A 17,415-nucleotide genomic window follows, 5' to 3' on the forward strand; every position below is an offset into this window, starting at 1 on the left:
ACTATCGGGGCTTTCCTATCCACTAAAATCTCTAGAAAACATACATCACTTTCTTGTGAATTACAGTCAATGGTGGAAATTTTACACAAAAAAGGTTAAATACGCAATAATTTTGCGTGGTGAAATTAACAACTGGATCTCATCAAACTGTATTGCTTCATGGAGTTATTTCCTGAGTTAAATGTATAAATAAATAAAAACACTGTAACAACCCTGACTGAATTTTTTTAATTAAAAAATAACAAGTGTACAGTCTTCACCTGCATCTCAGTCAAAAACATAATTCTAAAGAATCCATGTTTTAGTTAATCAACATTGATTGTAATTGTTTATATCATCAAAGAATCACACACACACACAGCTATCAGATAACTGAAAAACAAATGTATACCCCAATAGATATGACTGTTTTCCGTTCACCTTATTCTAATAAAAAAATGATTTTTTTAACCAGTTATAAAACTGTAAAAAAGCTAAATAAATATTACGTTTTAAAGTCACAGGACTGTGACTGGGACCATCATTCAATCTCAAAGTATTTGTCTACATTCAGAGATAAAATGCCAGATATGTTTCTGAAGTAATTTAAGTTTGACAGTACATTGAAAAAAACATTACTTTAAGTTCTGTGTGTGTTCATTAAGGTCAAGGACGGCAGCACAGAAAAGTCTGGAGAACACAGAGAAAAGAAGAGAAGTGTGCAACATTGCTTTGGTACAAGTTAGTTTCTTCTCTGCATTACACTGGCTTTGCAAGATCCAAATGAAATTTGGAAAACGCAAGTATGCATGTGCATGGTGTTAATGTGAAAATGTACAAATACCAGTTAACTGTATTTACCCAGCAGCCTTCAACAGATACTTTTGCAGCACAATATATTCTGTGTTCATATATATATATATCTCCTTTATGAGTGTTAAATCAGCAATCCTGGGCATGTCTCAATCAATATGGCTGAGGTTCGATTACATTGACAAATCTGTTAAGTGCATTAAAGAAATTGAACTGTGTTAAGCATACTGAATATAACTCAGAGGTTAACAAGTTATCTCTAATAGCCCTGATATATATTAACATGTTCAACAATAGTGATACCTAAGGGGTACTCTTCACAGGTACTTCCAAATCTTAAGGTGGGAGGGCTGCTAAAATAAATTTGAAAACTGCACTCCAAATAAACAAGTGAGAACTCCACGTACTAAACTTCAGCACATCCCCAACAGTATACAACAGCTCAATCATCCTGCGCTTCCTCTTCTCTCAGTCCACAGTGTCATCTTTTTGACTCAAAGGCCGGAAGTCATTCATGGGGGTGGAGTCTTCTCCTTCCACTGTCTCTTCCTCCGAGTCTTTCTTTTTCTTCTGCAGGGACAGAACATAATTTAAAGAACATCTAGGTAATACATTTAAGGCCCTTTTTTAGTCATTAAACCTGTTTTTTTAAAACACATTATGTGGTAGCATTTTAATGTATAGCTCACTCAGAATAACTGTTATTGCATGTAATTAATAAAAAATGGGCAGTTTAAGGACTGCCAAAAACTAAATCACATGCCAAATCTCAATTGGGATACATTGATTCACTCAATACTTCACTATTGTTGAACCTCTGTAACATAAATACATGGGTAGAACATACCAAGTATGATTAAATAACTAGAGGAATTATATGAGCATTGACCATTTAACCCTTGTTTTACTGTTTAATTAAAAAAATTGAGTTATGTACATTATTATTATTTCTATTTCCTTACCTGTTTTCGAAATACATAGCAGGAGGCTATTGCCACCATTATTGACTCTCCAAGGAATCCAGCAAGGAGGGACCCTACACCCAAACTTGCCCCATGCACGCTGAAACAATAATACAAATAAAATCACAAACATGGCTTACACTAGCTAGGCCACCCAAAAACTAGCAATTAGACAGCACAGCGGAGGACAGGGTTTATTCTGAGGTGGACAGTATTTACTGAAGAGTGAGTATACCCCCCCCCCCCCCCCCCCCCCCTCCGGAGTAATTATGCTCTGGAGTTTGTTAAGCAAATTAACCTTGATTACCCTCTCCTGTATAAGAACTCTAGAGCGTGAGCTAATCCCACTGTAAGTATATTTATATACGTGCACTCACCCCATATAAGGTAATACAATGAGGCTTGTGATGAGGACAATGATGCGAAGCACTGAGCTAGGAGCAAGGACAAAGGTCTTCTTTAACGTCATCAGCCAGCCAGTCAGGTGAGCCCGGATGGTTACTGCATTCATGTATATAGGTAAATCATATTACTGGACAGCTAGCTTTCTATATGAATGTTGCAGAAGTATAATGCATATGTTTACCTTAAACAAAACACTACATAGCAAAGTACTGAATGTGTATTTATGTTTGTCTGCGTTCAGTTTTGTGTGTGTAGTTTGTAATTATGTTACAATGCCCTTGGAAGGATCCTTAATGTCTTACACTACCTGGCACTGGGAAGAAGGAAAAGATGAGCAGCGGGGGTATGCAGAGTTCAGCAAAGGCCTGGTCCACACCAATGATGTCAACCAGGATCCTCTCAGATATGTGAGGGGTCCAGAACACCAGAAAGCAAAGCTGGGTAACAACAAAGGGGAACAGGATTCAACAACAGAAAATAAAACTGTTAGGAGCAAAGAAGAGGCTATACTGTACGCTATACACCATACAATACTGTATGTTTGTTTGTATTGTGACATCCTCATTTTGGGTTCAAATATCCAGTACCAGTCAAAAGTTTGGACCAAACTTTTGACTGGTACTGTATGTATTCTAGCCCTGGCTTCCCTTTGGCAGCCCAACTGTAAACGAGAAACATCAAGTATTGGCCACTCTCACAGCTTTTAAGTCATTCTTTAGCCAGCACCAGGCAAATCATTGACATCCTTCATATTTTATTTTAAATGTGTCATGGCTTTGGTTAAACTTATCCTACCCGTATTTAGTTATTAGTGTGAGGAAATAAATATATATATATTCAGACTATACGTTCTGTCACTGAGCAAACTGTCAGGTTTAAATCAGATTAAATCTAAAGGGCACAAAAAAGAGCAACATGCAGACTAGGTGTTTTATTTAGCTAATGGAAAAAACAATGTCATGGTTTTTTTGTTGCTATTCCCGGTGTAATGTGTTTCAAACACAGTAAATTTAGAGGTGTCTGGGTCATGAATAGACCATAGCATCGTAGGTTCACACATGAAATTAAAATCCTTTATTTCATGCGTGTCATTAAACAAAACCCAATCCATGGCCCAAAATCACATAATAGTCATACTATTCTGGAAAACCCATACCTTTGACAACATAAAAGGTTGGCTGTCACATTGGACGTACCGTTATAGAAAGTGCAAAACACAAGACGGTGAATTTCTTGATGCGGGACTTAGTCACTGTTGTACCGCTGTTGGCCAGTTTGGTACTGGGATTATTCTGGGGGCATGTTGAAGAAGGAACACATTATAGGAAACACTCACTAAAGGTTTACACAACTGTACATACAATACTGTATACATATATCTAGTCCTCCAAAACCAAAAGAATCATTCATTATTGGGCACTTATTCTGTACTTTAAGCAGGCATCTTATCCCACAGGAGTCTCTCTGAAGAGAGTTTCTGCAGAGTAATAGATCTTGTCTTACCCTGTCAAAGGCTGGATACACTGCCCGTAGCTCTGTCAGCCAACCATATGGCATGTGACCCACTGGGTAGGTTGCGGTCAGAACTGCTACTGCCTGCCAAAAACACCAAAACCACAATATATTGTGTTCAACAAAGTCAATAATACAAAATACAACACAACTTTCAACTGCAACCTAATAAACTGATAACTATGGTGAAGGAGTGTATGACATAAGCACAGGTTTTAACACTTAACTTAAGGAACCATAGACTTGTTCACAAACTTTGAACAAATATGACACCCTCTTAACATGACCACTTGGGTACTGTATGTCACTGAAAAGCAGTTACATGGTGGAGTTGATTGGTGCAGTATTTCAATTGACAGGTAATTTTATTCAATTGAACTGTTGTACTTACAGTAAATTTAAGGCATGACTAGAAAACAATAGTACAGTTTGTAGCCACACTTATGCACCTGTAAGATCACCATGAGTTGCAGTTATTTCTATATAATAACTAATTCATAAAGGAAGTACATAGAACAACATTCTCTTTATGGAGCTACTGTAACTGCTGTTTTTATGTTTCTTCATCATAGAATTGGGTACACTTGAGGGTTTTGGGTGAGAAGGTCACATGCCTCTGTGGCTGCAGAGCTGCCCTTGAGGTCACGGGACACAAAGAGGTTGACAATGGGTCTACTAATCCTCTGCATGGCCAGGATCAGAGCCAGAGGCCACCAGAAGCTTAGCATCTTCTTGATGGTGGTGTCTCCCTGTATGACAAAGGAAACGTGAGTAAGCCAATTTTATACTCAAGGCTTGTGGTCAAATGTTTTACCCCAGCATGCGGATTAGGCACTAAGTCAAGCTCATTTTAAATGGGTCCTCTTGTACCCTGAAGCATGCAACAGTGTGTCGTCTGTGTTTCCTTTTGAAGATACAAACAGGATAGAGTTTTACCTGACCATGCGGTGACTTTTGGGGCAACCTACCCCAACTTCAGGCCCACTGGATTCTGGTATTCTGTGGTGGATGTTGCGATAGTACCCGAGACCCACGATAGTAAAGCGCACCAGGGCACCCATGTAGAGGGAAAGGATGGGGATCAATAGAGGCTCTACACATTCCAGATGACTGTGAAGCAAGATGGTCACAAAGACAATCTAAAGGGAGGGGAGAGCAAAAGCATCAAGCACCGGCTACACTGTTCAGCTTTTTAAACACCTGCTCCTATCGTGACATCGCCCAGTAGGTACAAGGCTCCTGACACATCAATGCACTGCACTTGGATTACATTGAGGACATTAAAAAACGTTTTTATAAGATCAATAGTTCCACAGTGCCACAGTCCTGATCATTCAAAAAAAAAAAGATAGACCCAGTAGCTCATAAAGATAATATTCTATTGAAATTACCATTGTGATACTTTGCAATTATTCCCAATTTATGAACTTCTAGGTTTTAAAATAGCCCGGCCAATGTCTGTTTCTTACCTGTGCAACAACATCAGATATGGAAGCACAGCCAACAAGAACACTGTGTTTGTGTTTCAGAAGAATGCCTGCATGTGTCCAAGCCTGGAACAGACATCAGGCACATACAATATCATACAATCAATCATGTTTATTATGATGTAGGAAGGCATGACAAAAGCACCTCTCTTTCTATGACTTAAAAGAGGTAGCAGATCCAGTTGGTAGCTACCCCTGGGCACTCACCATGGCATCGAGCAGAGGGAATACTGCCAAGTAAAGGAAAGCCCTCCTCGTCTTGTTACCCACCGAGTCGTCAACATGATGGAGCTTGTTGATGATGTAGTAGCCCAGCTCTGTGTAGGCTAATGGAACAGAAATTAGCTTGAAAACAGGTCAGGGAATTCTAGGGATTAGACTGTACCATTATCAGACAACTGGTTTATTGTTGTTACAGTGTGTGGGAGGGTGGGCAGGTGATATCATAACACTTTGATAGAGAAAATACTCTGCCTGGGAGAAGTACACATGGTTAAGGTGTATTTCACAGTGGCAGCACAACAAATTACATTTACATTTAGTTATTTAGCAGACGCTCTTATCCAGAGCGACTTACAGTAAATACAGGGACATTCTCCTTGAGGCAGGTAGGGTGAAGTGCCTTGCCCAAGGACACAACGTCATTTTGCACAGCGGGAATCGAACCGGCAACTTTCTGATTAATAGCCCGACTCCCTAACCGCTCAGCCATTTGACAAATACAGTAGGTCTGAAATATTTCGCATTTCAGGACCCATAGAATGGATTAAATGGTGCCACTACTTGCCAGATGACAATTCAGATAACCACTCTGATCTTGTAGGTTGTCTTAGGGGGACTGGTGTCTGGCAGACGTCTCTACTTTGCCTAAAGACCCCAGAGTATAGCACAGTCACTGGGCCCACCTGAAACCCAGGGAGTAGCCCAAGGCACAATCCTAGACCATTTTTTCAAACTATAATAACTTAGATAAGACCGTGCAAAGCTCCCTCAACCAATCCTACCATTATGATGTAATTACAGTCCTTATCTCCATTGTACTCTCCTTAAGCTTAGTGTTAGAGAAAGCTTTATTTGTGTCTAACCACCTTCAAACAACTTCAGAACAGGAATGCAGTTTGGTGACAAATGACAATCCTCCCCATACTGGAATGGACTGATGTAACTAAAAGTATGGGTGCTCTTGAGTGGCTGGATCAGTATTATGAACGATGAGTATGGCCATCAGATCTGCCACGAATGCTTCTTACAGACCAGGGGCGTTTTTTTCGCATTCATTTGAGCACAAATACAGTGTTTTGGAGCTTCATGTAATATTGTTTTTTGATTTAGTCAAAATAAGATGATCAGTAGCCCTATCATTTAGAAACTTTCTTTAGTTTTTTAATTTTTTCTCAGCCTACTTCAATTCTGACTTGTGTGCCGAGTCGAACCGGTGGAAGGGTTCATATTTATTCATAAAAAGCCATGTTAGAGTAATATAATCCAACCCTTACCCAACACAAACCAAACCTGTTCTTCCAGGCAGATTCAGCCAAAGTTTCCCTAAACATACATCCCTGGGTCACTCCTCTTTCCTTTTAGCTACAGTCAGAAACTAGAAAAAGTTCCAAAAGGCTCCTAAGCAGGAAAGTATAAAGTATGAACCGTCATTGTGGTCATTCTTCCTTACACGTTCTTGGGATGTGCTGGTTACTGTCTCTATAACTTTGTCTGTTGGGGTGGTACCACATTTACAGTGATGTGCTACAGTGTTGTGTTCTCTGTCATATGTGCCACAAACATGCTGTGGTTCATCAGATTTCTCCTTGTGTAGCTTGTGTCTGTGTACCAATCTCACCAATAAGAATGTGAAAGATGATGGCTATCGTCCCTGCTGCAACCATGCACAGGACTGCTTTGGTACGGTCACGTTTGCTGTTAACAAACACCAAGCCCACGTTTTTAAAGTCACTCATTGGCCCTGTGAAGAACTTCATCAGGGAATAAGCCAGCCCATAGCTGGCCAGCATCTCTACTGCATCCTCCTTGACCGCTGCAATCCCCCGGTTAAGAGCCTGTAAGGAAGGAAGAAGGAAAGACAGAAAAAGCAGAGCATGATGAGACAGAGGTGTGGAGACAAGAATTTTTTTTAATTAAATGTTTTATTGTTATGTTCACTGGTATGCATTGCAATAACTTTGTGGTTAAATACCACTTGTTGTTATGATACCCTTTTCCGTATGACCTTATAGTTTATAACTTTACCCACATTCAACAGAGTTGAAGTAAAAAGTTGACATTAGAAAGTTGTTATTTCAGCTTTAATTTACATTCCACTTAAAATGAATGCAAAACTGTAGCCCCTATCCTGTTCAATTCATATTATTATGACAGTAATGCCCTAGCACGACCCGGCAGTATAAACTGCCATTGTTGTACTAGCCTACCAGTTGTTTAGGTTGCTGAACCTCAGTTCTCACCCCTTGATTAACTGGTGTACAATTTCAGAACACTTCAGCCTACTTGTACATACTACAATATCAGGTGTTGTCAGAGATTATTCATTGCTCCACCTGCCAACTGACCCATTTTCAATTAAAGCAATCTAACCAAGACAAAGAGAGTTTTGTTTTGGTGATGGAATTCGAAGTTCTATTCTTACTTGTCTGAAAAGGTACAATAATTTGTAATGGCAGGCATCCTAATGCAAGACCTTGAACCTCGGACTAGATATACAGGATAGCTATTATGAATGAGAGTGAGTGGCTGAGAGAGTGAGTGAATAATAAATACTAGAGATTAATCTGATACCGCACCACAATGTCTTTAAATCATGAGGGACTGAGGCTTTGCATCATAGAAAGACAATTAATGTACCAAGCATTTCCCAGTTTACATTTTGAATCCACTACAGTCAAGGTTAGACAATTACATCTTTGTGGTCAGGGTTGGGGAAAGTGTTACTTCATGGTTAGTAGAGCAGAGTAATGTTACTGAGAGTAACATTCAATTGTAACACACTGTGTCTAGAGTTTGCCAAGAGGTTTTTCTGTACCGCTCAACTACTAATTGTTACTGTAATAAATTGTAAGGCAGAGTTCATATTGCAATACAAACCTTGCCTGGCAATGTACACTACTGTTGAACTGTTGATCCAACGTAAAGGGGTAATTCAAACCAGCATTAACCAGGTCTATGTATAACAGATCTATTTACTAGTTGTCTGTTCACAGATAGAAGGGATTTTGTCCCCAATACAGTCAGTTCACAGAGAGATGCTTAGCTATATAACTTCCTGGTTTATGGCTTCAATATAACAACAAAACCGATTTGAACTTTGCCCAAGTAAAGTTTCATTCTAAGATGTTCCTTTCAGTCCCCTATTTTGCAAGTACCTTTTTAATGTTTCAAGCAGAGATGGTTCATTTGTTGGGAATCACAAATTATTTAAACCTGTGTTGGTTCATATAACAGGCCATACCAGCTCACAAATTACTAATTGATGACTAAAGAGTAGGCCAGTGTTTTGTTCCTTGTTTTTCTCTTTCTTTTGTGCACTTTGGAGGTGACAACACAACACGTGTCCGAATCAGGCCATCCAAAACTGCATTATCATCTCTCAGTTTTTGCATTGTCCATTCCTGAATACGAGCTCAAACGTGTGCTAACGTCACACTGTTACACACAGGTGATGCTCGACCAAACTTGTTTGTGGTTGTCTATACCTGGTCATCAAAGGCTATGTTTTATTGGACGACAGCTGCATAAAAGACGCGAACGAGGACACAGAAAGCAAGCAGGTCTACACTGAATATAATTGCTTGCCATTAAAATACTAGTGACACAGTGCCTCAAATATTGAAAACATACCCTAAGCATGCAAACAAAAACATCGGTCTTGTGCGAGGCAGTGTGGCACAATTTTTAAGGCTCATCAAGACATGTTTAATCTTTTCAATCAAATTCCTAGAAGGAAGAATAACTTGCCTGTTCTCCTAGGTCAATGGATATGTTTGTGATGGCGAGAGGAACTAGGAATCGGATAAGAGGCCAGTAGTGAGTTAATCCAGGGAATTTGACCTTCATATTGGAAGGATGAAAGAGCTGCGAGCATCAGCCGCCTGTTGGTCTAGGAGTGAGGAGGAATAAGCGAGTCGCAGTTACCGCCAGGTGTTCTCTGTATTTTCTAGCAGAAATCCAAAAAGATCGGGTCCATCCCTGCTCTCGTACACAACAACAGCATCAAAAACAATGATCTAACGCAGGGACAGAGAGGAGGGCCTCCAGAAATTTCTGCTGACGGTCTCTCCATTGTTCATACATCAGGAGAGGAAATAAATACATAAAATCGTGCTGTGGAATTACTGCCCATCCCACTCACTGAAACGCATACATGTCGGAAACTCGAAGTGACCGGTTTGGAGACAGCTTTTTTCTTCTCTTCTGCGATGCCTTTAGCAGCAGATAACCCGTAATGCACTGATTTAAGTATACCTACTTAAATCATCTCATCCTTCCGCTTGAGCACGTGGGGTTACCACAAAAAAAACCTCTTCTGGGCGTCACGAGCTGGCCACCGAAATTGGTATAACCTACCTTTGGACCACTGAAACGCAATCATAATTGTCATACTTTTAAAGGCTGGTGATATCAAGTTGCAATACACGCTTTACTCCGCAATGTCTGATTATAAGTGGTTTAGATCCAGCTCATAGTCACCCTCACACACACCCTGTGTCAGTACCCCCTCAACTCCCCTCACCTGCATGTGTGGTTGTTGACAACACTAGTCACACTAATGCCACAGAGGGTGTCCAGTCTCCAACCCATAAATAAAAAAGATAAGTCACGGGGAGGTCAGTTGAGTTGTGTAAACTAAACTGTAAGGGAAACCCATAGGCTACTCATCATCTAAAAGGCAACGCACAGCTGGAGCGTTTTTAACCACTTGCCTTTGGCATATACGGGTCCAGGGCGGTTGCTTGACCACCCCACTGGCCTGCCCCATTCAGCGCCCCCAAAGTAACTACTGTCCATCTGACCATCTTAAAACATTTGATGGCTATGCCACTGGCTCTTGTGAACACTTACTCATGAGATCTATTAACTTTTTTCCGGTTCATCCACATCTTCCTGTGGCTGTCCTTGTTCAAGAACAGGTGTTGAACAAAAAACTTGATTGCCTGCTTTTAGGCTACCCCAGGGGAGGTTGGCTGGCAGTTTAAGAAGAGGACTCAGATTCTGACCATTCTTCTGAGCCTGTGTAGACTATGGTCTTTGTGAGCCTGAAACGGTTAGATCTGTTCCTCCTACTACAGAAGTTCTGGGAGTGATACAAGGGTTAGTTTCTGAAATGATTCACTTCAAACTCCTTACATACTATTATCTGCCCACCTAGTTGACAGCGTGTGAACCAGAAAAGTAAACGTTTAAACTATAGTGCCCAAGTTATGTGAGAAAGCTTAGCACCTTTATCAATGATCTGTTGACAGAACCTCATTAAGTGGTTCCAAAGAGTTCTTCCTGTTTGTGGCCTGTTTGTACATTTACATCGTTCCAATTGGTATCACAGTGCCATTGTCAATAGATGGATTGCTATATCAAGAGGAGATCAATGGGATAATTTCTGCGCAGAAATGTTGTTTCAAAACTCGCTCTCCAGAAGAGGGCAGCATAACACTGTAATTACGTTTTCACCCCGTTACTAGGCGTGGACACCGCAGAATGCTCACGTTACTGCACTGTTCTGTGAACGGCAAATTGCCAACTTTAGTGGCACACTGTGTAATAGTAGCCTACATATAAAATATAAAATGAGGATCAGGATAATGATAGTGGATGGTCTAGTTACGAGTAGCCTAAACGTTTTAATTGATGAAGATTAATCTAGGCTTACATTACTGATGCATAAATAGTATCAAATAGTCTAAACAGGCGTGTCAGATTGGTTTATCACTGCAAGCGGCTAGTATGGGGCAGTTTGGAAAGGATTTCTGGGGTAATAGAAACTTTTAGCATAAGCCCATAATATAGTGAATTAAAGTATGATCGTTTTTAGGTAACTCTCTGTTTTGTTAGAAAATGTAGGCTATTGTAGGGCAAATAAACATTCACTAGTTCACTCTGTCAAAATAGATTGTTGTGTAGCCAGGGAGGCTACACAACAATCAGTAGGGATTTAAACAAGAAATTTCCCGGAACACTCATCATTTACTACCATTCTTGAGGCTGTAAGCAATGATTTTACTACGACCACGCCCCCGCCAGTTTACACTCCTCACAAATCCGAATAACACCTCCGCGTAACATAGGTCTATGTTTAACAGCCCATTTCTGTTAGCTTTGTCGACTCTTAGCTGTCAACAATTAAAAAAAAAGCTTTAAATGTGTATTTCTTGTTGATAAGTTTGTAAAATAATTTCTAAATAAACGACTTAGTATACTACGCATTGCACATTTGGCGGGAAATTGCACCGGGTGGCGGATGGGGGGGTGGGGGGGGGGGGTGAAATGCTGTAGTCTTAAAACCCGCGGGAGCAGCTGTTCGTAATCTTGCAGTAAATGACATTCAACGGGGTGGGATCGACTGCTGGAAAGAGAGTCAAGTCCACGCTTTTTCTCATAGACACAGCATTGATACCAAGGATTTAACGTGTGGACTAATCCTACTATTGGAATAGGCTTTTCCTGGACATCATTTGATTTCCCCTATTATAATCATAAGGGTTATACTGTCACACTGCTACGGTAAGTTAGTAGCCCTATCTTGCGTTTTTTCGACAATTTATTACAGTAAAATAGTTGTTTAAACAACATAACTAATGGAAGTGTTCAGTGCATGTATTAGTTGAACGGCTGTTATAACGGCTGTCAGCTGTTTCTTTTGCATACTTGTCTGTGAACGTCATTTCCATTTCCTCATCGTTTCTCCAATTTTTATGTGTTACAGGCACAATGCCGCAAGTTTCGAATATGGCCAGTAAAAACTATGATTACGACTACGACTTGGTTCAACCGTACTTCATTTGCGACGAAGAGGACAATTTCTACCATCCCCACCAAGGCCAGCTCCAACCACCGGCACCCAGCGAGGATATATGGAAGAAATTCGAACTGTTGCCGACACCACCGCTTTCTCCCAGCCGGCGCCCATCGCTGTCCAGCCTCTTCCCCTCTACGGCAGATCAACTGGAGATGGTCACAGAATTTCTCGGGGACGACGTGGTCAACCAGAGTTTCATATGTGACGCGGACTATTCCAAGAGTTTTCTGAAGTCTTTTATTATCCAGGACTGTATGTGGAGCAGTTTTTCAGCTGCTGCCAAATTAGAAAAAGTAGTATCGGAGAGACTTGCAACGCTACAGGCAAGGAGAGAATCCAGTCAAACGGGGGAGTCGAGTCATGAAGTCAGCACAAGTCCCAATGTCAGCTACCTGCAAGACCTGAACACGTCGGCTTCGGAATGTATAGATCCCTCAGTTGTCTTCCCTTATCCCCTTGCTGAGAATCCCAAACCCACCCAGACAACTTTAGTCTCGACCATGGCATTGCCTTTGGATACCCCTCCAAACAGTGGCAGTAGCAGCAGCGACAGTGAATCAGGTGTGTGTGTCTGCAACATATGTTCTGTTTAAACTGGCTGACCAGCAGTGTAATTCAGTTTACACATTCAGTGACTGGTTTTTAACCAACAATGCACTTTGGCTAAATATAGTTGTTTGATGATGATGTAATTCATAGTGAAACGGCATATATGTGCCTCAACTGCTCTTGTCAGGATTTAAGGTGTTAAATATTGCATGGGGTTTGCCATGTCACTGGTAGTTGCATAAGATGTCGTTCTCCCTCCCCTCTCTATTCCCGAGTGTGGGGTTTGTTTCATGCACCTCACCATGCAATGCTCAGCTGAGTGGGAGAGAAGGCGGGCAGGGCCGTAACTACCATTGAGGACACCGAGGTCGTGTCCTCGGTATTTTTTTTCGTATTTCTGTTTTTTTTTTGCTTAAATCGTGGTATATAAACTCAAAATAAAGTACACGTGAAACTGACTGCAGGACGATGATCTTGGTCTCCCACAAACCGTAACGTGATTTTATACATGAATCAACATTCATTTTGCGATTGATATGATATGTCATTGATGTGATTGATTGAAAATGAAATTCAGTGGCAATTGGGAAATATCAAACTGACTCGCTATCGCTCGGTCGATACGTTCCAGCCTCAGTTTGATATTTCCCGGCATGACCGAACGGTCGAGGTTAGTAAGTAGTTTATTATATGGCAATTTTAGATTCTTTTCATTTTGTAAACGAAAATAAATGGTACCTTTAGGCTAATTGTAGCTAGCTCTTAAGTCTTCTCACGGTGTGTTTCATGTGTTGCCAAGCAACTCATTACTTTTGATAGAAAGCGGACAACATGGTTCTGCTAAAATGGCTTTAATTTCATCACAAAATAACGACACAAGTGATTCAAAGAGTCTGGTCTTCATCCTCACTTTCGATGACAAAGCTTTTCAGCATCATCTGGATAGTAAAACTCAGCAGCTGACTCGTCGATATCGCTCATTTTGAAGCTGACGTCAGAGGGCAATACGGATCCGTATTGACCGGCGAGGAGGGCAACACGCTGGGGTGACTACCCGTTATCCAATCAAAACGCTCGTACCGTCGTTGCCATATAATAATAATTTAAAAAAAATTGTGGTAACTTGCCCTTACTTCATGAGTCCCATAAAGGTCCTTCAAAAAGCCTCAGAATGCCCCATGTTTACCTCAAAATTTCAAAAGCTCCACACCGCCCCATATTCAAATGTCATAATGATGATGTTTTTGCTCCTTAAGACTCAATAAGAGAAAATGGCCATATTTAAATAATGTAATTTAAAAAAAATCCGGGGGAGCATGCCCCCGAACCCGCCTAGAAGTTCTGACTCATGACCTCAGTATTTTTTGGGGCCTGCGTACGGCCCTGAAGGCGGGGACTCCTGCCCTTTTTTAAACGTGAATATTGTTCCAGCTGTAGTCTAAGCAGGGGAAAGAATGTGGTCTGCTGCTTGTCACAGCCGGCATATGATTTAACCCTTTCTTTTTCATTCCCTTCTCAGAAGAGGACGAGGATGATGATGATGATGATGATGATGAGGAGGAAGAGGAGATTGATGTGGTGACTGTTGAAAAGAGAAAGTCTGCAAGGAGGTCCGATTCTAGCGAGTCTGGTGGCACGGAGTACTTCAGCCCGCTTGTTCTGAAAAGGTGTCATGTCAACATCCACCAGCACAACTACGCGGCACAACCGTCAACGCTGAGCGAGCAGCCTGCCATCAAGCGGATTAAGTTTGAGAGCAGCGGGAGGGTGCTGAAGCAATTCAGCCACAACCGTAAATGCTCGAGTCCCAGGACGTCGGACTCGGAGGATAACGACAAACGCAGGACTCATAACGTTCTTGAAAGGCAACGACGGAATGAGCTCAAGTTGAGCTTTTTTGCTCTAAGGGATGAGATTCCAGATGTTGCAAATAACGAAAAAGCCGCTAAAGTGGTTATACTAAAGAAGGCAACCGAGTGCATTCTCAGTATGCAGACAGATGAGCAGAAACTATTGACTCTTAAAGGGCAGTTGAGGAGAAAGAGTGAAGAGTTGAAACACAGACTTGATCAGTTCAGAAATTCTCAGCAGGCCTAATGAGGGAAATGGAAGATAAAGGACTCGTGTTTTAAGCCTTGAACTAACTTGCTGTGTATAGATGTGGTGTTGCATGCAAATGCAGAGAGATGACTTAATTTACCATAGGTGACCACACACCTGGACTGGAATTATGATATGTTGACTATTTCAATGCCTCACTTGAAACTTTCCTAGAGGATTTCAATTTATTTGTATTTAATTATTTTTATTAAGGAGTTTTGCAAATTGCATAATTTAACTTAAAATGCTTTGTTTTTGTATATAATACTCTCAAATGTATTGATCTCACATACATTTTATAAATCCTGTATGACAGCAGTCATGTGTCCTAACTCGAATTGATAAACAATGCTACAAAACAGCTTGTTGTAATGGCACTACTTGTGCATTCATTTCTTCACTCAAGGCCTTTTAAATATGGTCACAGAGCCTCTACGTCTGCCTCTAGTCATGTGAACGGAAAAAATGCAGAATGAACTGCACAGCCATGTGCACTCCACATGATCCTCTAATGGGCGCACACTCACAGACGCCCCACCTCCTCTCTAGACCACGCTGGAAGGTAGTGCACCAAGGAGGGGGAGGGGAACTGGGTTCACTCCAGTTCTGCCTGGCAGTTGCTCAGCTTTCCCCCCCATGGTTTATAGTCCATTTCATCAAGATAATATTGTGGAAAGTGTCAGTTAGTTGCAGTTAACCAGAGGACGTTGGACGCTTGTGTTACAGCTTTGAAGATAATTCTTATATAACCAGTACTCACTCCATGGCTCTATCAGCACCCAGTTGGCAGGATCTTAAATGACTAATCCTTACGTCAGGTGCTTGCCTGCCCTACATCCCAGACTGCAAGGAGAACTTGGGTGTAGGGGTTGACAAACTGCAAAAGGCTGAGTCATAATCCTGTGTGAATACAATTTTCCAAAGCACATCTTTATCTGCCACATATGTTTGATGTTTAGGATGAGGTGAAGTAAAATGTGGGAAAACAATGCAAGAGGTCAACAAACCAATTATCTGTACTTGCTATTATAGTCTAGTGCATTTTCAGGGGATTCAGTCACTTCATAAGGCAATTCTATCGAAACAAAATTAAACACTAAGCTTTATGAATGTTTGGTCATAAAACCACTTCAGGCTAAATCAAATATTTTGATGCCAAATGTTCTTAAGAACTGGAAAATGTAGGCCTATTCATTTTCTTTTGACTCTTGGTTCTGTCTAAATGATCTTTTTCATTCTATCAGATAATAGCTCTCCAGGCCCATGTTTCTGTTTCGAAATGATATTACAACTACTTTTACCAGATGAAAGACCTTCACACTTCTCCACACCTCCTTTTTAAGTGGCCATTAATTAAAGATCCTAAACCTGCTACTAATCTGATCAGAACACCTTGGTGTCTGCATCTGTGTTCGTGGGCAGACGGCAGCTTTAGTTTTTTTTTTATTCCTTGAATCACCTAACATTAAGTCATTGTATTGCCACTCGTCAGCATACTGCTAGCTGATAGTAATTTCCTTTCATCATTTGCCCGAAACATATTTTCTCTCCACTTCACCTCCCAGGTGAAAACTGTCTGGAAGATATCACTAAAATCATGATTAGGGGCATGGGCCCTGTCCTGACAACTTTCAAAATCATAGAAAATATTTAGAGAGCAAATGATTCAAAGTTGTATTTCAACACAATACACTGAAATATAAAAAAAGGATACGTTGAACTGGTCGGACATTGTAAGTCACATTTCATACTCAACTGAGTCATGTCTGTGTCTTTCAAAAGGCTCCACATCTCACCTGTATTTACTTACCCATGTCATTAAGTCAGTGTAAAGGGATATGACTTGATGAATCCCAGGTTGCAATATGCAACATGCAATTTGCAATTGTTCTATATGAGGTCAGTGAACACAAGAGGAGGTGGAAAGTGCATATGAGTTTGTGCTTGAAGACAGGGATTATCTAAAGCACTACTTTAAAATGATTTTCCGTAGAGGTCAGTCCTCATGCAAGATGGGGTTCTTGTCTATGGAGACATGGAATCGAATCGGTCATATAGCACAGAGAACTAGCAGCTATGGTGGCTGATATCAATAGGTGGCTGTTACACTCACATCATAGGGAGAAAAAGTAAAGACAGCAGCATCTTCACACAGGTTTACCTACACAGTATGCCCATATTAATGCTGTAACAATCATATTTACAGATATGGTTGTCATGTTTTTGTAACATCAAATCAATGCCAATAAACTAATGATAATGTATTGTGCAGGATTGTCTTTTAAACACCTGTTCTCTGATTGATCAGACGAACGGTCAACATACCATAGCGGATAGAAAGTTGAACTTTTGTCGACATTTCACGGATGCTATTTGATTATAGTGACTAGTGCAGGGTATGTACAGAAACTGTACGATGTTTTGACAACGCGGTGTAACTTAATCGGTCGCTTCAGCTGCCGTCTAGCAGTTTGTCTGGTAAATCCATGACGTCGTACTCTAAATCTGACTATGTAAAATGTTCCATGAGTCGCGTGTGCGTCATGAGCACATGGGAAATCCAAGCAAATCGTGATTTTAACCG

General features: G+C 40.8%; 2 protein-coding genes across 2 annotated transcripts; one reads left to right on the forward strand and one right to left on the reverse strand.

The window, feature by feature from the left end:
* Positions 1-1,253: 1,253 nt before the first annotated feature.
* Positions 1,254-9,724, reverse strand: ankhb (ANKH inorganic pyrophosphate transport regulator b). The gene is made up of 12 exons (XM_047028433.1): positions 9,128-9,724; positions 6,999-7,215; positions 5,366-5,484; positions 5,141-5,224; positions 4,640-4,810; positions 4,286-4,420; positions 3,663-3,755; positions 3,356-3,451; positions 2,467-2,596; positions 2,132-2,255; positions 1,755-1,854; positions 1,254-1,362 (listed from the first exon to the last, which is right to left on the reverse strand). The coding sequence occupies exons 1-12, from the start codon at positions 9,224-9,226 to the stop codon at positions 1,261-1,263; spliced, it is 1,470 nt and encodes a 489-aa protein (XP_046884389.1). The 5' UTR covers positions 9,227-9,724; the 3' UTR covers positions 1,254-1,260.
* A 1,946-nt stretch (positions 9,725-11,670) lies between these two features.
* mycb (MYC proto-oncogene, bHLH transcription factor b) lies at positions 11,671-17,066 on the forward strand. Its single transcript, XM_047028194.1, has 3 exons — positions 11,671-11,887; positions 12,090-12,743; positions 14,251-17,066. Exons 2-3 carry the CDS (start codon positions 12,095-12,097, stop codon positions 14,826-14,828), a joined length of 1,227 nt encoding a protein of 408 aa, XP_046884150.1. The 5' UTR covers positions 11,671-11,887; positions 12,090-12,094; the 3' UTR covers positions 14,829-17,066.
* Positions 17,067-17,415: the final 349 nt, after the last annotated feature.

Source organism: Hypomesus transpacificus, chromosome 10 (genome assembly GCF_021917145.1).
Source record: "Hypomesus transpacificus isolate Combined female chromosome 10, fHypTra1, whole genome shotgun sequence".
NCBI lineage: Eukaryota > Metazoa > Chordata > Actinopteri > Osmeriformes > Osmeridae > Hypomesus > Hypomesus transpacificus.